General features: G+C 43.8%; 1 protein-coding gene across 2 annotated transcripts in view; it reads left to right on the forward strand.

The window, feature by feature from the left end:
* LOC139408407 (CDK5 regulatory subunit associated protein 2) overlaps nt 1–23,695 on the forward strand; it is a 79,080-nt gene that overhangs the window by 54,197 nt on the left and 1,188 nt on the right. The window contains exons 38-49 of one of the 2 annotated variants that reach the window (XM_071152255.1): nt 1,262–1,657; nt 1,800–1,925; nt 2,057–2,173; nt 2,365–2,554; nt 12,980–13,101; nt 13,191–13,403; nt 16,979–17,041; nt 20,477–20,751; nt 20,990–21,133; nt 21,642–21,780; nt 23,315–23,361; nt 23,494–23,548. In XM_071152255.1, the coding sequence (XP_071008356.1) occupies nt 1,262–1,657; nt 1,800–1,925; nt 2,057–2,173; nt 2,365–2,554; nt 12,980–13,101; nt 13,191–13,403; nt 16,979–17,041; nt 20,477–20,751; nt 20,990–21,133; nt 21,642–21,780; nt 23,315–23,361; nt 23,494–23,548 (1,887 nt within the window). The remainder of the gene's footprint in view (nt 1–1,261; nt 1,658–1,799; nt 1,926–2,056; nt 2,174–2,364; nt 2,555–12,979; nt 13,102–13,190; nt 13,404–16,978; nt 17,042–20,476; nt 20,752–20,989; nt 21,134–21,641; nt 21,781–23,314; nt 23,362–23,493; nt 23,549–23,695) is intronic. The other variant, XM_071152256.1, reaches the window with a different exon arrangement.

Raw genomic sequence — 23,695 nt, forward strand, 5'->3', positions numbered from 1 at the left:
CCAAGGGCAGTACGGGTGTCTGGTTACACCCATTACTGTTTTCACCCGCCTCCATCCCCTCCCCTCTCTCTCCACTTAAAACTGCATTATTTAGTAGTACCACCTATCTGGTTTAATCTTCAAATTGTGTTTCGCTTTGAGTGTGGACAACGAGGGATATTACAAAGATAGATGATGGGTTGTGGGAGGACAGAGGAGAGGAGTGCTACTGAAGAAGAACTCTATTTTAGCTTAGTCCTGCGGCACTGCAGATGCTAGCGTGTTGCAGTTTTTTACTCATAGGGCTCCTGAGTGTTGGGCGAAGTGTTCATAGGCTAGGCTAACTTAGCGGAGGCTCATTTGGTGACGAGTTTGCTGTGCATGGAGACTAAGCTAACGGGGAGCATTCTATAGTATTAGTTTGAAGGGGCTAGGCTAACCATCAGCGCTGTCATTCAGCCAGTCAGTGTAGGTAGCAAGGCTAACCATCAGAGCTGTCATTCAGCCAGTCAGTGTAGGTAGCAAGGCTAACCATCAGAGCTGTCATTCAGCCAGTCAGTGTAGGTAGCAAGGCTAACCATCAGAGCTGTCATTTAGCCAGTCAGTGTAGGTAGCAAGGCTAACCATCAGAGCTGTCATTCAGCCAGTCAGTGTAGGTAGCAAGGCTAACCATCAGAGCTGTCATTTAGCCAGTCAGTGTAGGTAGCAAGGCTAACCATCAGAGCTGTCATTTAGCCAGTCAGTGTAGGTAGCAAGGCTAACCATCAGAGCTGTCATTCAGCCAGTCAGTGTAGGTAGCAAGGCTAACCATCAGAGCTGTCATTCAGCCAGTCAGTGTAGGTAGCAAGGCTAACCATCAGAGCTGTCATTCAGCCAGTCAGTGTAGGTAGCAAGGCTAACCATCAGAGCTGTCATTTAGCCAGTCAGTGTAGGTAGCAAGGCTAACCATCAGAGCTGTCATTCAGCCAGTCAGTGTAGGTAGCAAGGCTAACCATCAGAGCTGTCATTCAGCCAGTCAGTGTAGGTAGCAAGGCCAACTCTGATACCATGGATGTAAAGGAGGAGAAAGTAGATCCAAATGACATAATTCGAGGACGGTGGAAAATGGCACTTGATGCTACCAAAGATGAATGCATGGGTACATAGGGATATTGTGTGGACTGACATTATACTTTTTCTCTCTAGGATTTTGTTTGAGAAATGTTTAGGCTACATCGCACAAAGAAAAATGTTGTAAACAACTTGTTCAAATTTCCTCTAATCCTATACTTCATCCATCAAGGAATGAAGGAGTCCAACGGGAGCTCAACGTCGGCTCCAGAGTCTGCAGCCCAGCAGGATGGGGGCGTGGCTAAGGATGGGGGTGTGTCTGGCCCTGGGGTAGTTTCTGGACATAAATGGAGAGCCAGACAGCTCCAGGGCCTGCAGAGGGAGAATGGGCGCCTGGTGGAGCAGCTGAGGAGCAGCGAGGAGCTTAACGCCACGCTGCGCTGCGAGCTGGACCTCCACCGCTCTATCCTGGTCCAGGGGATCTCCACACCACTACACACCCAGGGAGAGGGGCTGGGGCAGAGCCAGGGACAGGCTGGGGGGTCACCACAGAACAGGGAGGACCAGAGGGGAGAGGGACACCCAGCTTCACAGCAGGACACTGCCCAGCTATGCAGCATGAACCCAGGTACAGAGCTGGGAGTGGGTGGTGATCGTCACGTCTGAATGGGGATTATAGGCCTATAGTTGTTTCTAATGGTATGCTCATTGGATCTTGTCCTCACAAGGTTAGAAAACTGTGTGTGTATTTTGACTGACATTGTTGTCAGACCTGTTAACAGAACACCTGTTGGAGATCAGAGCCCTGAGACAGCGTCTGGAGGAGACCATCTACAACAACGACCGGCTCAGAGAACAGCTGGAGAGAAGACTGGGTGAGGTGGAGAGAGACCCAGGTACACACACCTCTACCTCGCTCTCTCTATGTTCATATTTGCATAGAGTCACACTGACTGGCTGAGATGGATATACAATGGATACACACAGAGTATATTGTGTTTGACTTCCTCCTCAATAATGAACTTAGCAGCCACCAACATCTTCATCCACGGTACGGAGGAGCAGGGCCAGCTGACCAGTGAGCTGCGGTTCCTCTGGGGACAGAACCAGGCCCTGAAGGAGCAGCTCAACCTGGGCTCCAGAGGTAAAACAAAATGAGTAGCCGCTTTCCCCACATACTAGTGTGTTTGTGATTCCTGAATTGATTGATCCCACAACCTGGGCATTGCTAGCCTCATGCTCTTACCAACTGAGCCACAAAATGTCCCCAATATAGTAGATATATGTTGTCTATCCTATTAATATTTGATTTAAATATTATTATGATCTCTCCAGACAAGCAGAAGGAGAACGAGAAGCTGCGTGAGGCGCTGGCCAGACGGACGGCCAAGCTGGAGCAGAGCAGGAAGGAGTGTGAGGTCCTGAGACAGGAACACACACGTCTTCAGGACCGCCTGGACAGGAGCATCCTGGAACACACACACCTCCAGGACACACTGCACTACAGCCGCCAGGAGATCCACAGGTAATATACAGAAACACACACACAGGACACGCATGTTTGTAGTGATTCATATGTTGATGATGTAAAGAATGTTTCCTGGTCTGTGGTGTAATTTTATTTAACCTTAATTTAATCAGGCAAGTCAGTTAAGAACAAATTCTTAATTACAATGACGGCCTACCAAAAAGCTTTCTGCAGGGACGGGGTCTGGAATTAAAATAAATAAATACATGCAATATAAATGTAGGACAAAACACACATCACAACAAGAGAGACAACACAACACTACATAAAGAGAGACCTAAGACCACAACATAGCAAGGCAGCAGCATATGACAACACAGCATGGTAGCAACATAACAACAACTTTGTAGCAACACAACATGGTAGTAGCACAAAACATGGTACAGACAACAGCACAAAGGGCAAGAAGGTAGAGACAACAATACATAACACAATGAGGAGCAACCAGAAGCAGCACTTGACACATTTATGAAATTGCTTATTCCCGTTACTAATAAGCAAACACCCATTAAGAACATGACTGATAAATCCCATTGGATTGATGAGGAATTGAAAGATTGTAAGGTTGAGAGGGATGAGGTAAAAGGTATGGCAAATAAGTCTGGCAGCCCAACTGATTGTAAAACGTACTGCAGATTAAGAAATAGCGTGACTAAACTAAATAAATATAAACTATACTATGAAACAAAGACCAATTATATAAAGAATGATAGTAAAAAGCTACGGGTACCTTAAATGAAATCTTGGGGGAAAAATCCAACTCGGCTCCATCGTTCATTGAATCAGCTCATTCATCAAAGCCCACTGATATTGCCAACTACTTTAATGATTTTTTTCATTGGCAAGATAAGCAAACTTAGGGATGACATGCCAGTAACAGACACTACACATCCAAGTATATCAGACCAAATTATGAAAGACAAGAATTGTACTTTTGAATTCTGTAAAGTCAGTGTGGAAGAGGTGAAAAAATTATTGTCTATCAACAATGACAAGCCACCAGGGTCTGACAATCTGAATGGAAAATTACTGAGGATAACAACAGACGATATTGCCACTCCTATTTGCCACATCTCCAATTTAAGCCTACTAGAAAGTGTATGCCCTCAGGCCTGGAGGGAAGTTAGTCATTCCGCTACCCAAGAATGGTAAGCCACATTTACTGGCTCAAATAGCCAACCAATCAGCCTGTTACCAAACCTTAGTAAACTTCTGGATTATTTTTGGGACCAGATACAATGCTATTTCACAGTAAACAAATTGACAACAGACGTTCAGCACGCTTATAGGGAAGGACACTCAACAAGCACAGCACTTACACAAATGACTAATGATTGGCTAAGAGAAATTGCTGATAAAATTATTGTGAGGGCTGTTAGATTTCAGTGCAGCTTTTGACATTATCGATCATAGTCTGCTGTTGGAAAAACGTAGGTGTTATGGCTTTACCCCCCCTGCTATAATGTGGATAAAGAGTTACTGGTCTAACAGAACACCGAGGGTGTTGTTTAATGGAAGCCTATCAAATATAATCCAGTTAGAATCAGGAATTCCCCAGGGTAGCTGTTTAGGCCCCTTTGCTTTTTCAATTTTTACAAACAACATGCCACTGACTTTCAGTAAAGCTAGAGTGTCTATGTATGCGGATGACTCAACACTATACACGTCAGCTTAAAGAGCTGCAGTTAGTTTCAGAGTGGGTGCCAAGGAGTTCGCTCTAAATATTTCTAAAACTAAAAGCATTGTATTTGGAACAAAACACTCACTAAACCTCAACTAAAACTTATAATAAATAAATAATGTGGAAATTGAGCAAGTTGAGATGACTAAACTGCTTGGAGTAACCCTAGATTGTAATCTGCAATGGTCAAAACATATTCATTCAGTTGTAGCTAAGTTCAGGAAAAGTCTGTCCATAATAAAGCGATGCTCTGCCTTAACAACACTATCAACAAGGCACGTCCTACAGGCCCTAGTTTTGTCGCACCTTGACTACTGTTCAGTCGTGTGGTCAGGTGCCACAAAAAATAACTTAGGAAAATTGCAATTGGATATACACAGAGAGCTAATATTAATAATATGCATGTCAATCTCTCTTGGCTCAAAGTGGAGGAGAGTGACTTCATCACTACTTGTATTTATGAGAGGTATTGCATGTTGAATGCATCGAGCTGTCTGTCTAAACTACTGGCACACAGCTCGGACACCCATGCATACCCCAGAAGACATGCCACGAGGTCTCTTCACAGTCCCAAAGTCCAGAACAGACTATGGGACTATGGGAGGCACATCAAGTAACTGACGCAAGTAGTAAAATTTGATTTAAAAAAAAAATAGAAATAAAAATATTTTAAAAAACACCTGATGGAACAGCGGGGACTGTGAAGCAACACAAATATAGGCACAGACGCATGCATACACACACACGATAACATACGCACTATATACACACATACACACGGATTTACTGTAGTGGTGGAGTAGGGCCTGAGGGCACACAGTATGTTGTGAAATCTGTGAATGTATTGTAATGTTTTTAAAATTGTATAAGCTGCCTTAGTTTTGCTAGAACCCAGGAAGAGTAGCTGCTGCTTTGGCAGCCGCTAATGGGTATCCATATTAAATACAAATACAAACTCCTAAATACATACACACAGGATGCATAAACACACACTCACACAGGGTACACTATACTAAACACACACACAAACCCCAGGTGGAAAGGGAGAGGAGAGGTGATACTGCTGTGGAGAAGTAGACTCCTGGTATTGGGTGTCATCCTCACTCAACTGTGTCACTGGGAGACCAGTAAGCCAGGTATTCCCAAACTGAGGTACGCATTTTTTCTTCACATTTTTCAAACAGTACATTTATATTTTCCAACAGGGCTATACATTTGTTTTTGTTTTTTCTTCGCCTGTGTACCCTCGTTTCACTGCCAATTTTTTTTTTTACCATCTACAGTTCAGCTAAATAACAAAACAAATTCTAATACAGGTACCCTAGTCAAATAATTAACATCCAATCACATTAACTGTTACTCTCTCGCGGGAAACTTTCGATCTTGCGCAGACATTTAGAAACTAAACATGACCATTTTAAAAAAATAAGCCACGGAAGTTTTTTGAGCGAGAATAAAGATATGTATGAAAGCAACAGATACCATTAATAACAAGGGCTAGAAGCGTCTTATGGTGAGTTACCGAGTGGCTAGGACAGGCATGTGGAGGACCTAATTCTTCCTGCTGCCGCGGATATGGCTGGGACAATGCTGGGGGAAAAGGCCAAAAAAAACTATACAGACAATATCTTCATCAAACACTTTCACGACGCATCGGTGACATATAAGGAGATGTTTTGAAACAATTACTGCTTCGCATACAAGCCAGTGAATTATATGCGTTACAGCTGGACGAGTCAACAGACGTGGCGGGCCTGGCACAGCTCCTGGTATATGTCTGTTATATTTATGGAGGGTCAATTAAGGAAGACATCCTCTTCTGGAAACCAGGACAACATGAGAGGATCTTTTTTAAAGCACTGGACAGCTTTGTGACATCAAATGGACTTTGGTGGTCAAGATGTGTTGGTATCTGTACTGATGGCGCAAAAGCCATGACAGGGAGACATCGTGAAGTGGTAACGTGCGTGCAAGCAGTTGCTCCCGACGACACTTGGGTACACGGCAGCATTCACCGAGAGGCTCTTGCTGCCAAGGGAATGCCTGACATCTTGAAAAACGTTTTGGACACTACAATGAAAATGGTTAACTTTTTTAATGCAAGGCCCCTGAACTCTTGTGTATTTTCTGTATTATGCAATGATATGGGCAGCGACCATGTAACGCTTTTACAACATACAGAAGTGCGCTGGTTGTCAAGGGGGAAATTATTGACACGTTTTTTTTTTAATTGAGAGACTAGCTTAAAGTTTTCTTTACTGACCATCATTTTCACTTGTCTGACCACTTGCATGATGACGGGTTTCTCACACGACTGGCCTATTTTCTTGCCTGAATGATCTGAATCTAGGATTACAGGGACTCTCCAACTATATTCAATGTGCAGGACAAAATTGAGGCTATGATTAAAGAAGTTGGAGCTTTTTTCTGTCTGCATTAATAAGACAACACACAGGTCTTTCCATCATTGTATGATTATTTTGTGTACAAATTAACTAAATCTTGTGATATAGCAAAGCACCTGAGTGAGCTGGGTGCGCAATTACGCAGGTAATTTCCGAAACAAACAACTGGATTCGTTATCCCTTTCATGCCCTGCCTCCAGTCCACTTACCGATATCTGAACAAGAGAGCCTCATCGAAATTGCAACAAGCGGTTCTGTGAAAATTGTATTTAATCAAAGCCACTACCAGATTTCTGGATAGGGCTGCGCTCATAGTTTCTTGCCTTGGCAAATCACACTGTTAAGACACTGATACCATTTGCAACCACGTACCTATGTCAGAGTGGATTCTCGGCCCTCACTAGCATGAAACAAATCGGCACAGACTGTGTGGAAAATGATTTGATTGCGACTCTCCAATACAACCCAACATTGCAGAGTTATGTGCATCCTTTCAAGCACAATTATTGATGAACAAATAAGGTTTTAAATGTAAGATGGCTAAATAAAGAGCAAGATTATTGATTATTATTTGTGCCCTGGTCCTATAAGAGCTCTTTGTCACTTCCCACGAGCCGGTTGGTAACAAAAACTCATTCTTGTGTTTAATAAATGTATTGTATAGTGTGCGTGTGGCAGGCTTACAACGGAGGCTGCATTCATTGTAGCTGGGGATTTTAACAAGGCTAATCTGAAAACAAGACTCCCCAAATTTTATCAGCATATCGATTGCGCAACCAGGGGAGGAAAGACCTTGGACCATTGTTACTCTAACTTCCGCGACGCATATAAGGCCCTGCCCCGCCCCCCTTTCGGAAAAGCTGACCACGACTCCATTTTGTTGATCCCTGCCTACAGACAGAAACTAAAACAAGAGGCTCCCACGCTGAGGTCTGTCCAACGCTGGTCCGACCAAGCTGACTCCACACTCCAAGACTGCTTCCATCACGTGGACTGGGAGATGTTTCGTATTGCGTCAGATAACAACATTGACGAATACGCTGATTCGGTGTGCGAGTTCATTAGAACGTGCGTTGAAGATGTCGTTCCCATAGCAACGATTAAAACATTCCCTAACCAGAAACCGTGGATTGATGGCAGCATTCGTGTGAAACTGAAAGCGCGAACCACTGCTTTTAATCAGGGCAAGGTGTCTGGTAACATGACCGAATACAAACAGTGCAGCTATTCCCTCCGCAAGGCTATCAAACAAGCTAAGCGCCAGTACAGAGACAAAGTAGAATCTCAATTCAACGGCTCAGACACAAGAGGCATGTGGCAGGGTCTACAGTCAATCACGGACTACAGGAAGAAACCCAGCCCAGTCACGGACCAGGATGTCTTGCTCCCAGGCAGACTAAATAACTTTTTTGCCCGCTTTGAGGACAATACAGTGCCACTGACACGGCCTGCAACGAAAACATGCGGTCTCTCCTTCACTGCAGCCGAGGTGAGTAAGACATTTAAACGTGTTAACCCTCGCAAGGCTGCAGGCCCAGATGGCATCCCCAGCCGCGCCCTCAGAGCATGCGCAGACCAGCTGGCCGGTGTGTTTACGGACATATTCAATCAATCCCTATACCAGTCTGCTGTTCCCACATGCTTCAAGAGGGCCACCATTGTTCCTGTTCCCAAGAAAGCTAAGGTAACTGAGCTAAATGACTACCGCCCCGTAGCACTCACATCCGTCATCATGAAGTGCTTTGAGAGACTAGTCAAGGACCATATCACCTCCACCCTACCTGACACCCTAGACCCACTCCAATTTGCTTACCGCCCAAATAGGTCCACAGACGATGCAATCTCAACCACACTGCACACTGCCCTAACCCATCTGGACAAGAGGAATACCTATGTGAGAATGCTGTTCATCGACTACAGCTCGGCATTCAACACCATAGTACCCTCCAAGCTCGTCATCAAGCTCGAGACCCTGGGTCTCGACCCCGCCCTGTGCAACTGGGTACTGGACTTCCTGACGGGCCGCCCCCAGGTGGTGAGGGTAGGCAACAACATCTCCTCCCCGCTGATCCTCAACACTGGGGCCCCACAAGGTTGCGTTCTGAGCCCTCTCCTGTACTCCCTGTTCACCCACGACTGCGTGGCCACGCACGCCTCCAACTCAATCATCAAGTTTGCGGACGACACAACAGTGGTAGGCTTGATTACCAACAACGATGAGACGGCCTACAGGGAGGAGGTGAGGGCCCTCGGAGTGTGGTGTCAGGAAAACAACCTCACACTCAACGTCAACAAAACTAAGGAGATGATTGTGGACTTCAGGAAACAGCAGAGGGAACACCCCCCTATCCACATCGATGGAACAGTAGTGGAGAGGGTAGCAAGTTTTAAGTTCCTCGGCATACACATCACAGACAAACTGAATTGGTCCACTCACACAGACAGCATCGTGAAGAAGGCGCAGCAGCGCCTCTTCAACCTCAGGAGGCTGAAGAAATTCGGCTTGTCACCAAAAGCACTCACAAACTTCTACAGATGCACAATCGAGAGCATCCTGGCGGGCTGTATCACCGCCTGGTATGGCAACTGCACCGCCCTCAACCGTAAGGCTCTCCAGAGGGTAGTGAGGTCTGCACAACGCATCACCGGGGGCAAACTACCTGCCCTCCAGGACACCTACACCACCCGATGTCACAGGAAGGCCATAAAGATCATCAAGGACATCAACCACCCGAGCCACTGCCTGTTCACCCCGCTATCATCCAGAAGGCGAGGTCAGTACAGGTGCATCAAAGCTGGGACCGAGAGACTGAAAAACAGCTTCTATCTCAAGGCCATCAGACTGTTAAACAGCCACCACTAACACTGAGTGGCTGCTGCCAACACACTGACACTGACTCAACTCCAGCCACTTTAATAATGGGAATTGATGGGAAATGATGTAAATATATCACTAGCCACTTTAAACAATGCTACCTTATATAAATGTTACTTACCCTACATTATTCATCTCATACGCATACGTATATACTGTACTCTATATCATCGACGGTATCCTTATGTAATACATGTATCACTAGCCACTTTATACTATACTATGCCACTTTGTACTCTATATCATCGACGGTATCCTTATGTAATACATGTATCACTAGCCACTTTATACTATACTATGCCACTTTGTTTACATACTCATCTCATTTGTACATACTGTACCCGATACCATCTACTGTATCTTGCCTATGCTGCTCTGTACCATCACTCATTCATATATCCTTATGTACATATTCTTTATCCCCTTACACTGTGTACAAGACAGTAGTTTGGAATTGTTAGTTAGATTACTTGTTATTACTGCATTGTCGGAACTAGAAGCACAAGCATTTCGCTACACTCGCATTAACATCTGCTAACCATGTGTATGTGACAAATAAAATTTGATTTGATTTGATGATGGCAAAAACAATATTTGAGTGTGCTGACCCTGGGGCATTTCTGTTCATTTCTATTGGGCACAAAATTATCTAGAGGGGGTACGTAGCTGGAGGTTAAATGTTTGAAGGGGTACGGGACTATAAAAAGTTTGGGAACCACAGATGTAAGGGATTCCACATTAGTGTGTTTGTGTTCTCAGGTTGCAGAGTATAATGATGTTGTCAGTAATGATGATGTGTAATGTGTTGGTTATGGTAATGATGAACGTACAATGATATGACTGGTTATATGATTGGTTAATTTGTGTACTTTCAAGTTGCATGGCATGATTGAAGTGCTGATTTTGTGAGTGTATACTGTGACTGGTCTCTGTGTCCGCTAATGCAGTGTAGATTAGAGGTCGACCGATTATGATTTTTCAACGCCGATACCGATTTATTGAAGGACCATAAAAAGCCAATACCGATTAATCGGCCTATTAAATTTTTATTTATTTTCTTTCTTTCTTTTTAATTTTTTTTGTAATAATGACAATTACAACAATACTGAATGGACACTTATTTGAACTTAATATAATACATCAATAAAATCAATTTAGCCTCCAAGTAAATAATGAAACATGTTCAATTTGGTTAAATAATGCAAAAACAAAGTGTTGAAGAAAGTAAAAGTGCAATATGTGCCATGTAAGAAAGCTAATGTTTTAGTTCCTTGCTCAGAACATGAGAACATATGAAAGCTGGTGGTTCCTTTTAACACGAGTCTTCAATATTCCCAGGGTAAGAAGTTTTAGGTTGTAGTTATTATAGGAATTACAGGACTATTTCTCTCTATACGATTTGTATTTCATATACCTTTGACTATTGGATGTTCTTATAGGCACTTTAGTATTGCCAGTGTAACAGTATAGCTTCCGTCCCTCTCCTCGCTCCTACCTGGGCTCGAACCAGGAACAACACATCGACAACAGCCACCCTCGAAGCAGCGTTACCCATACAGAGCAAGGGGAACAACTACTCCAAGTCTCAGAGCGAGTGACGTTTGAAACGCTGTTAGCTCGCACCCACTAACTAGCCAGCCATTTCACATCGGTTACACCAGCCTAATCTCGGGAGTTGATAGGCTTGAAGTCATAAACAGCGCAATGCTTGAAGCACAGCGAAGAGCTGCTGGAAAACGCACGAAAGTGCTGTTTGAATGAATGCTTAGGAGCCTGCTGCTGCCTACCATTGCTCAGTCAGACTGCTCTATCAAATATCAAATCATAGACTTAATTATAATATAATAACACACAGAAATGCGAGTCTTAGGTCATTAATATGGTAGAATCCGGAAACTATCATCTCGAAAACAAAACGTTTATTCTTTCAGTGAAATATGGAAACGTTCCGTATTTTATCTAACGGGTGGCATCCATTAAGTCTAAATATTCCAGTTACATTGCACAACCTTCAATGTTATGTCAATGTTATGTCGTAAAATTCTGGCAAATTAGTTGGCAACGAGCCAGGCGGCCCAAACTGTTGCATATACCCTGACTCTGCGTGCAATGAACGCAAGAAAAGTGACACAATTTCACCTGGTTAATATTGCCTGCAAACCTGGATTTCTTTTAGCTAAATATGCATGTTTAAAAATATATACTTCTGTGTATTGATTTTAAGAAAGGCATTGATGTTTATGGTTAGGTACAGTCGTGCAACGATTGTACTTTTTTGCAAATGCGCTTTTGTTAAATCATCTCCCGTTTAGCTGTCTTTGTTAGAAAGAAATGGTCTTCACGCAACGAGCCAGGCGGCCCAAACTGCTGCATATACCCTGACTCTATTGCAAGAGAAGTGACATAATTTTCCTAGTTAAAAGAAATTCATGTTAGCAGGCAATATTAACTAAATATGCAGGTTTAAAAATATATACTTGTGTATTGATTTTAAGAAAGGCATTGATGTTTATGGTTAGGTACACGTTGGAGCAACGACAGTCCTTTTTCGCGAATGCGCACCGCATCGATTATATGCAACGCAGGACACGTTAGATAAACTAGTAATATCATCAACCATGTGTAGTTAACTAGTGATTATGATTGATTGATAGTTTTTTTTATAAGATACGTTTAATGCTAGCTAGCAACTTACCTTGGCTTCTTACTGCATTCGCGTAACAGGCAGGCTTCTCGTGGAGTGCAATGTAAGGCAGGTGGTTAGAGTGTTGGACTAGTTAACCGTAAGGTTGCAAAATTGAATCCCCGAGCTGACAAGGTAAAAATCTGTCGTTCTGCCCCTGAACAAGGCAGTTAACCCACCGTTCCTAGGAAAACATAATTGAAAATAAGAATGTGTTCTTAACTGACTTGCCTAGTTAAATAAAGGTGTAAAAAAAAAAAAAAATTATAAACATTTTTTTGTCCAAATCGGTGTCTAAAAATACCGATTTACGATTTTTATGAAAACTTTAAATCGGCCCTAATTAATCGGCCATTCCGATTAATCGATCGACCTCTAGTGTAGATGTGACGTGTTAGTCACTGGTGCAGTGTAGATGTGATGGTAAATGTGGTTGTTTCGTTGGGTTGCTACTGGGGTGGCAGATAGCCTAGTGGTTAGAGCGTTGGGCCAGTAACCGAACCGTTGCTGGATCGAATCCCCGAGCTGACAAGGTAAAAATCTATCTTTCTGCCTCTGAGCAAAGTAGTTAACTCACTGTTCCCCAGGCGTTGAAGACGTGGATGTCGATTATGGCAGCCCCCCGCAGCTCTGATTCGGAGAGGTTGGGTTAAATACGGAAGACACATTTCAGTTGTACAACTGACTAGGTATCCCCAATTCACTATACTGTGTGTCAGGGTGTGTGCGTGTGTGTGCAACTTGCTTGTATACCCGTCCTAAGCGTGTGTTCCTCTAGGTTGCAGTGTGAGGTGAAGATGCAGAGACAGCAGCTGTCAGACAGTCAACACCTCCTCCAGTCTCTACGCGTGGAGCTGCAGGTCTACGAACAGATCAAAACTGGGACACACAAGCACACAGGTAGTGTCCTACAACCACACAGGTAGTGTCCTACAAGCGAGCGCACACACACACCTGTCGCTTAGTTGTTTCTGACATTCCCTCTCTAGAGTCCAGTGGTACAGCCCAACAGTCTGGTTCAGGGTCTGGGTCGAACCAAGTGGACCTGGGGGAGCTGCTGTCAGAGATCCGCCACCTGAGGCTGCAGCTGGAGAGGAGCATCCAGACCAACACGTCCCTGAGGCAGAAACTGGAGGAACAGCTGCTCAGAGGTCCCAACCGCCCAGATACCATCAATATCAACTATCTACTGGCTACTTCAGGTACAGTGAGCTCCAGAAGTATTGGGACAGTGACATTATTTTTGGTTGTCTTGGCTCTGTACTCCAGCACTTTGGATTTGAAATGAAACAATGACTGAGGTTAAAGTGCAGACTGTCAGCTTTAATTTGAGGGTAATTTTTATCCATATCAAGGGAACTCTAAGAAAGAACAGCACTTTTTGTAGATGTGCCCAAAATAAATGTTTTGTCAGAGAAATGAATGGTAAATTATGTATTGTCATTTTGGATTCACTTGTATTGTAAATAAGAATATAACACTTCTACATTAATATGAATGCTACCATGATTAAGGATACTTATTATATATTATATTCTTATTTACAATACAAGTGACTCCAAAATGACACCATATATAATTTACCATTAATTTATATTGGGCACAAAATTAAATGAAACACAACCATAACAAACAGCAAATGCATCCAACAAGTTTGTAGAGTCACAAGCTTGTATGCTATGGGACCAAATACTAAACTTCTGACTTTTTAAAACACATAAGTGAATTTGTCCCAATACTTTTGGTCCCCTAAAATGGAGGGACGACACTGAGTGTACAAAATATCAGGAACACTTGAGTTGCACCCCCTTTTGCCCTCAGAACAGCCTCAATTAGTTGGAGGCATTCCCACAGTTGTGTCAAGTTGACTGGATGTCGGACCATTCTTGATGCACACAGGAAACTGTTGAGTGGAAAATCCAGCCTCTTTGCAGTTCTTGACACAAACCGGTGCGCCTGGCACCTACAGTTGAAGTCGGAAGTTTACATACACCTTAGCCAAATACATTTAAACTAAATTTTTCACAATTCCTGACATTTAATCCTAGTAATTTAATCCCTGTTTTAGGTCAGTTAGGATCACCACTTTATTTTAAGAATGTGAAATGTCAGAATAATAGTTGAGTGATTTATTTAGGCTTAATTCCTTTCATCACATTTCCAGTGGGTCAGAAGTTTACATACACTCGATTAGTGTTTGGTAGCATTGCCTTTAAATTGTTTAAGTTGGGTCAAACATTTTGGGTAGCCTTCCACAAGCTTCCCACAATAAGTTGGGTGAATTTTGGCCCATTCCTCCTGACAGAACTGTTGTAACTGAGTCAGGTTTGTAGGCCTCCTTGCACTTTTTCAGTTCCGCCCACAAATTGTCTATAGGTTTGAAGTCAGGGCCTTGTGATGGCCACTGCAATACCTTGACTTTTTTGTCCTTAAGCCATTTTGCCACAACTTTGGAAGTATGCTTGGGGTCATTGTCCATTTGGAAGACCCATTTGCGACCAAGCTTTAACTTCCTGACAGATTGAGATGTTGCTTCAATATATCCATGTAATTTTCCTCCCTCATGATGCCATCTATTTTGTGAAGTGCACCAGTCCTTCCTGCAGCAAAGCACCCCCACAACGTGATGCTGCCACCCCTGTGCTTTACTGTGGAGATGGTATTCTTCAGCTTGCAAGCCTCCCCCTTTTTCCTCCAAACATAAAGATGGTCATTATGGCCAAGCAGTTCTATTTTTGTTTCATCAGACCAGAGGACATTTCTCCAAAAAGTACGATCTTTGTCCCCATGTGCAGTTGCAAACCGTAGTCTGTTTTTTTATGGCGGTTATGGAGCAGTGGCTTCTTCCTTGCTGAGCAGCCTTTCAGGTTATGTCAATTTAGGACTCGTTTTACTGTGGATATAGATACTTTTGTACCTGTGTCCTCCAGCATCTTCACAAGGTCCTTTGAAATTGTGATAGTGAATCATAAGTGAAATAATCGGTCTGTAAACATTTGTTGGAAAAATTACTTGTGTTATGCACAAAGTAATGTCCTAACCGACTTGCCACAACTATAGTTTGTTAACAAGAAATGTGTGGAGTGGTTGAAAAACGAGTTTTAATGACTCCAACCTAAATGTATGTAAACTTCCGACTTCAACTGTACTCACCCTCTGATTGGCACACATACACATACCATGTTTCAATTGTCTGAAAGGCTTAAAAGTCCTTCTTTAACAAGTACCATAAATAAGGGATCATAGCATTCACCTCGTCAGTCTGTCATGGAAAAAGCAGAGTTCCTAATGTGTATGTCCAAAAAGTGCTGTCATTTCTAAACAGTTCACCCGATATGGATGCAAATACCCTCTGACAGTCTGCACTTTAACCTCATAGTCATTGTTTCATTTCAAATCCAAAGTACTGGAGTACAAGAGCCAAAACATGTCACTGTCCCAATACTTTTGGAGCTAAACACATAAGTATGTGGACACCCCTTCAAATGAGTGAATTTGGCTATTTCAGCCACACCCGTTGCTGACAGGTGTATAAAATCTAGGACACAGCCATGCAATCTCCATTCAAGCATTGGCAGTAGAATGGCCTTACTGAAGTGCTCAGTCACTTTCAATGAGGCACCGTCATAGGATTCCACCTTTTCAACAAGTCAGTTCGTCAAATTGCTGCCCTGCTAGAGCTGCCCCGGTCAACTGGAAGTGATGTTATTGTGAAGTGAAAACATCTAGCAGCAACAACGGCTCAGCCACGAAGTGGTAGGCCACACAAGCTCACAGAACAGGGCCCCCGAGTACTGTAGTGCGTAAAAATTGTATGTCCTCGGATGCAACACTCATTACAGCGTTCCAAACTGCCTCTGGAAGCAACGTCCGCACAATAACTGTTAGTCGGGAGCTTCATGAAATGGGTTTCCATGGCCGAGCAGCTGCACACAAGCCTAAGATCACCATGCTCAATGCCAAGTGTCGGCTGGAGTGGTGTAAAGCTCGCCGCCATTGGACTCTGGAGCAGTGGAAACACTCTGGAGTGATGAATCGCGCTTCGCCATCTGGCAGTCCCGCGGACAAATCTGGGTTTGGCGTATGCCAGGAGAATGCTACCTGCACCAATGCATAGTGCCAACTGTAAAGATTGGTGGGAGGAATAATGGTCTGGGGCTGTTTTTAATGGTTCGGGCTAGGCCCCTTAGTTCCAGTGAAGGGAAATCTTAATGACATTCTAGATGATTCGGTGCTTCCAACTTTGTAGCAACAGTTTGGGAAGGCCCTTTCTTGTTTCAACAGGACAATGCCCCCTGCACAAAGCGAGGTCCATACAGAAATGGTTTGTCGCAATCGGTGTGGAAGAACTTGAATGGCCTGCACACAGCCCTGACCTCAACCCCATCAAACACCTATGGGATGAATTGGAACAACAACTGCGAGCCAGGCCTAATCGGTCAACATCAGTGCCTGATCTCACTAATGTCCCAGTAGCAATGTTCCAACATCTAGTGGAAAGCCTTCCCAGAACAGTGGAGGCTGTTATGGCAGCATTGGGGGGACCAACTCCATATTAATGCCAATGATTTTGGAATGAGATGTTCGACGGGCAGGTGTCCACATACTTTTGGTCATGTAGTGTATGTAATATAGAGGTAGAAATCCATACACTATCATGTGCTACCCACGTCAGGTAGGATATATATGTACTCGCTCTCTCACTGAATGCATGCACACCCATATTCAACCATAAAGTCCCGTGGCATAAACATTTGTCCTATGTTGTGTGTTCCAGAGGTTACAGGCAGGTCTCCTGGTTGTGAAGGCTGTGATCCTCCCTGCCACTCCTCCTCTCACGGTGAGAACCCACAGCACACCCAATCCACAATGTACTGTATGTTACTGGCCTGTAGGTTCACCACAACAAATGTCACATTTGTATGTCAATAAGTTAGAGGTGAGTAACTGTGTACAACATCAATGTACGTCTGTGTCAGTTGTCAGTCATTAACGGTGTATGTGTGTGTGTAATATATATATATATATATATATATATATATATACACACACACACACACACACACACACACACACACACACACACACACACACACACTGGGGAGAACAAGTATTTGATACACTGCCGATTTTGCAAGTTTTCCTACTTACAAAGCATGTAGAGGTCTGTAATTTTTATTATAGGTACACTTCAACTGTGAGAGACAGAATCCAAAAATCCAGAAAATCATATTGTATGATTTTTAAGTAATTAATTTGCATTTTATTGCATGACATAAGTATTTGATACATCAGAAAAGCAGAACTTTATATTTGGTATAGAAACCTTTGTTTGCAATTACAGAGATCGTACGTTTCCTGTAGTTCTTGACCAGGTTTGCACACACTGCAGCAGGGATTTTGGCCCACTCCTCCATACAGACCTTCTCCAGATCCTTCAGGTTTCGGGGCTGTCGCTGGGCAATACGGACTTTCAGCTCCCTCCAAAGATTTTCTATTGGGATCAGGTCTGGAGACTGGCTAGGCCACTCCAGGACCTTGAGATGCTTCTTACAGAGCCACTCCTTAGTTGCCCTGGCTGTGTGTTTCGGGTCATTGTCATGCTGGAAGACCCAGCCACAACCCTTCTTCAATGCTCTAACTGAGAGGAGGTTGTTGGCCAAGATCTCGCGATACATGGCCCCATCCATCCTCCCCTCAATACGGTGCAGTCGTCCTGTCCCCTTTGCAGAAAAGCATCCCCAAAGGATGTTTCCACCTCTATGCTTCATGGTAAGGATGGTGTTCTTGGGGTTGTACTCATCCTTCTTCTTCCTCCAAACACAGCGAGTGGAGTTTAGACCAAAAAGTCCTATTTTTGTCTCATCAGACCACATGACCTTCTCCCATTCCTCCTCTGGATCATCCAGATGGTCATTGGCAAACTTCAGACGGGCATGGACATGCGCTGGCTTGAGCAGGGGGACCTTGCGTGCACTGCAGGATTTTAATCCATGACGGCGTAGTGTGTTACTAATGGTTTTCTTTGAGACTGTGGTCCCAGCTCTCTTCAGGTCATTGACCAGGTCCTGCCGTGTAGTTCTGGGCTGATCCCTCACCTTCTTCATGATCATTGATGCCCCACGATGTGAGATCTTGCATGGAGCCCCAGACCGAGGGTGATTGACCGTCATCTTGAACTTCTTCCATTTTCTAATAATTGCGCCAACAGTTGTTTCCTTCTCACCAAGCTGCTTGCCTATTGTCCTGTAGCCCATCCCAGCCTTGTGCAGGTCTACAATTGTATCCCTGATGTCCTTACACCCTCTCTGGTCTTGGCCATTGTGGAGAGGTTGGAGTCTGTTTGAGTGTGGGGACAGGTGTCTTTTATACAGGTAACAAGTTCAAACAGGTAATGAGTAGAGAACAGGAGGGATTCTTAAAGAAAAACTAACAGGTCTGTGAGAGACGGAATTCTTACTGGTTGGTAGGTGATCAAAAACTTATGTCATGCAATAAAATGCTAATTAATTACTTAAAAATCATACAATGTGATTTTCTGGATTTTCTTAGATTCCGTCTCTCACAGTTGAAGTGTACCTATGATAAAAATTACAGACCTCTACATGCTTTGTAAGTGGGAAAACCTGCAAAATCGGCAGTGTATCAAATACTTGTTCTCCCCACTGTACAGTGGGGCAAAAAAGTATTTAGTCAGCCACCAATTGAGCAAGTTCTCCCACTTAAAAAGATGAGAGGCCTGTAATTTTCATCATAGGTACACTTCAACTATGACAGACAAAATGAGAAAAAAAATCCAGAAAATCACATTGTTGGATTTTTTATGAATTTATTTGCAAATTATGATGGAAAATAAGTATTTGGTCAATAACAAAAGTTTCTCAATACTTTGTTATATACCCTTTGTTGGCAATGACAAAGGTCAAACGTTTTCTGTAAGTCTTCACAAGGTTTTCACACACTGTTGCTGGTATTTTGGCCCATTCCTCCATGCAGATCTCCTCTAGAGCAGTGATGTTTTGGGGCTGTTGCTGGGCAACACGGACTTTCAACTCCCTCCAAAGATTTTCTAAGGGGTTGAGATCTGGAGACTGGCTAGGCCACTCCAGGACCTTGACATGCTTCTTACAAAGCCACTCCTTCGTTGCCCGGGCGGTGTGTTTGGGATCACTGCCATGCTGAAAGACCCAGTCACGTTTCATCTTCAATGCCCTTGCTGATGAAGGTTTTCATTCAAAATCTCACGATACATGGCCCCATTCATTCTTTCCTTTACACGGATCAGTCGTCCTGGTCCCTTTGCAGAAAAACAGCCCCAAAGCATGATGTTTCCACCCCCATGCTTCACAGTAGGTATGGTGTTCTTTGAATGCAACTCAGCATTCTTTGTCCTCCAAACACGACAAGTTTTTACCAAAAAGTTATATTTTGGTTTCATCTGACCATATGACATTCTCCCAATCTTCTTCTGGATCATCCAAATGCTCTCTAGCAAACTTCAGACGGGCCTGGACATGTACTGGATTAAGCAGGGGGACACGTCTGGCACTGCAGGATGTGAGTCCCTGGCGGCGTAGTGTGTTACTGATGGTAGGCTTTGTTACTTTGGTCCCAGCTCTCTGCAGGTCATTCACTAGGTCCCCCCGTGTGGTTCTGGGATTTTTGCTCACCGCTCTTGTGATCATTTTGACCCCACGGGGTGAGATCTTGCGTGGAGCCCCAGATCGAGGGAGATTATCAGTGGTCCTTATGTCTTCCATTTCCTAATAATTGCTCCCACAGTTGATTTCTTCAAACCAAGCTGCTTACCTATTGCAGATTCAGTCTTCCCAGCCTGGTGCAGGTCTACAATTTTGTTTCTGGTGTCCTTTGACAGCTCTTTGGTCTTGGCTATAGTGGAGTTTGGAGTGTGACTGTTTGAGGTTGTGGACAGGTGTCTTTTATACTGATAACACGTTCAAACAGGTGCCATTAATACAGGTAACGAGTGGAGGACAGAGGAGCCTCTTAATGAAGTTACAGGTCTGTGAGAGCCAGAAATCTTGCTTGTTTGTAGGTGACCAAATACTTATTTTCCACCATAAATTCATTAAAAAATCCCACAATGTGATTTTATTTTCTCATTTTGTCTGTCATAGTTGAAGTGTACCTATGATGAAAATTACAGGCCTCATCTTTTTAAGTGGGAGAACTTGCACAATTGGTGGCTGACTAAATACTTTTTTGCCCCACTGTGCATATGTATGTATATTTATTTGTGTGTTCTCTCTGCCAGATCTGAAGCGTCAAGCCCAGTCGGAGATGGACGCTGTGTCACAGTGTAGTAACAGTTCTGGGGACAGTATCTCTGGCTCGGCTCCCCCTCCATCCCGCTTGGTGCCCGGCCACCGCCTGTGGGCCAACCGCCAAGGGCGCCACATCCTGGGTCTTATCGAGGACCACAATGCCCTGCGGAAGCAGATCTCAGAGGGAAAGAGGCTCACCCGCACCATGGACACACACCTGCAGGAGTGTGTCTGCACACTCAGCCAGCAGGGGACTGACAACAGGGTAAATACAACCGTCTCTTATGAGCACATTCCCTTGTTTAATACATGTCAGACTTTCCTGTTTCCTGCTCAGGTGAAGTCCAGACAACTACCTTTAGTATTTATAATGTGCATGTAGTATTTGAAAATCATTCATACAATAAATTACTGTAATAATTCATTGCATTTCCTATGTGTTCATTATGAGTGTTCGAATGTTTATATTGAATGTTGAGCCAGTGTTCTGTGTTATTGTCCAGGTGGTGGAGCAGGGTCACCTGAAGGCTCTGTCCAGCAGTGTGAACACTATGCAGCAGGTCCTGGAGGAGGCTGGCCAGCTGCTCAAACTGGTCTGGAGGGTATCCCTGCCCTCTGGCACTGTGACCGCAACCAGCAACCAGCAGGTACACACACTCACGCACGCACACACACACAATTGCTCACTCTCTCTCACACACAATCACACACCAGTTATACACACACCCTCGCAACTCAGTCTTCAGTGCACACACAAACAAGACTACATAAGTACACACATTTTTCCCACAAATTATAAATAGATATATTAATACTGTCCACACAAAGTCTATACACACAAACATGTAATTAGAATGATGCAATTGGAATAAATTGGACAATGTGTGTGGAAAGGGGAGATGGTCAAAGGTTAAAAAGTAAACATTAGTGGAGACACCTTATCAGTTAAGGAGACTGCATGCATAATGTTTGCTCGCGCTACACTTTTGCTAACTATTGTGTCTCCAGGGTGTCTCAGTCGTGTTTACGTTTGACTGATTGTGACGTCATCAACTTTCCATACTAATTGGGGTACTGATAAGACCAGTGTAAATGTTGTGGGTGACTCAGTCATGAAGTAACAATTATTCCTCCCTCCACCCTTCCCTCTCCCAGGATGAGCTGTTGAAGAATGAGATAGTGAGTCTGAAGAGCCGTCTGTCCCAGCAGGAGCGGATGCTGAGCGGTGCAGTCAAACGGCTGCGGACCACCAACCAGCTTAAAGAGGGCATGGAGAGGGTCATTATTGACCAGCGTAAGAAATCACTTCACCTCACATGCTTGAGAATCAATGCAACGCTTTCATATTATACTTAAGCAAAGATTTTACTGAGTTACAGTTCATATAAGGAAATCAGTCAATTGAAATAAATGTATTAAAGGCCCTCATCTATGGATTCACATGACTGGGAGTACAGATGTGCATCTGTGGGTCAGATACCTTAAAAGGGAAAAAAATGTAGTGGATCAGAAAACCAGTCAGTATCTGGTGTGACCACCATTTGCCTCATTCAGTGCGACATCTCCTTCGCATAAAGTTAATCAGGCTGTTTATTGTGGCCTGTGGAATGTTGTCCCACTTCTCTTCAATGGCTGTGCGAAGTTGCTGGATATTGGCTGGAACTGGAAAACGCTGTCTTACACGTCAATTGAGAGCATCCCAAACATGCTCAGTGGTGACATGTCTGGTGAATATGCAGACCATGGAAGAACTGGGACATTTTCAGCTTCCAGGAATTGTGTACAGATCCTTGCGACATGGTGCCGTGCATTATCATGCTGAAACATGAGGTGCTGACGGCGGATGAATGGCACGACAATGGGCCTCAGGATCTCATCACGGTATCTCTGCATTGAAATGCAATTGTGTTTGTTGTCTGTAGCTTATGCCTGCCCATACCATAACCCCACTGCCACCATGGGGCATTCTGTTTACAACGTTCACGTCAGCAAACCGTTCGCCCACACATGCCATCTGCCCAGTAGTTGAAACCAGGATTCATCAATGAAAAGCACACTTCTCCTGCGTGCCAGTGGCCATCAAAGGTGAGCATTTGCCCACTGAAGTTGGTTAGGACGACGAGCACGCAGATGAGCTTCCCTGAGAAGCTCTTCAGTTGTGCAAACCCAGTTTCATCAGCTATCCAGGTGACTGGTCTCAGACTATCCCGCAGGTGAAGAAGCCGGATGTGGAGGTCCTGGACTGGTGTGGTTACACGTGGTCTGCGGTAGTGAGGCCGGTTGGACGTACTGCCAAATTCTCTAAAATGACGTTGGAGGTGGCTTATGGTAGATAAATGAACATTCAGTTCTCTGGCAACAGCACTGGTGAACATTCCTGCAGTCAGCATGCCAACTGTACACTCCCTCAACTTGAGACAATTGTGACACAAATGCACATTTTAGTGGCCTTTTATGGTCCCCAGCACAAGGTGCACCTGTGTAATGATCATGTTTAATATGCCACACCTGTCAGGTGGATGGAATATCTTAGCAAATGAGAAATGCTCAACTAACAGGGATGTGAATAAGCTTTTTGTGCATATGGAAAATGTCTAGGATATTTTATTTCAGCTCATGAAACATGGGACCAACACTTTACATGTAGCGTTTATGTTAGTTCAGTAACTTCTTCAGATCCTATTCTGAGAATGAATGCATTTGATTGAGATCAATCAAATTAATTTATAAAGCCCTTCTTATACAGAAATTCCAAACAGCAAGCAATGCAGGTGTGGAAGCAGATCCAAACATTTGAATTGACATGATTTGTTATTCTTTCAAACCAGTGTCGTTAACCCATGGAGTGCTGAAGAAGGCCAGAGGGAATCTAGAGGTGAGTCAAAGAATCAGTTTAGACAGACACCAACCAGTATTGTCTGTCAGACCAACTCCTTAGCCTTCTCTCTCTAATGTGCCATCTCTTATCGGTCTTTCTTCTCACTCTGTCTAAAAATGTGGGCAAAAGACAAATTATTATACCGTCTTTGGGCTGAAAGGCCTGTCTGGAGGACCAGAGGAAGGTAAGTGTGTAAGGGGACAGAGTTTGAGTGTTCTGATGCATGACTTGATTTGTTCCATAGCTTTTATGACTTGGTTTGCCTGCACTGTACTTTACTGTTAAAATTAATGATGCTTGAGCTGACATTGCTGCAATCTCCGTGAACTGC

Source organism: Oncorhynchus clarkii, chromosome 5 (assembly GCF_045791955.1).
Source record: "Oncorhynchus clarkii lewisi isolate Uvic-CL-2024 chromosome 5, UVic_Ocla_1.0, whole genome shotgun sequence".
Classification (NCBI taxonomy): domain Eukaryota; kingdom Metazoa; phylum Chordata; class Actinopteri; order Salmoniformes; family Salmonidae; genus Oncorhynchus; species Oncorhynchus clarkii.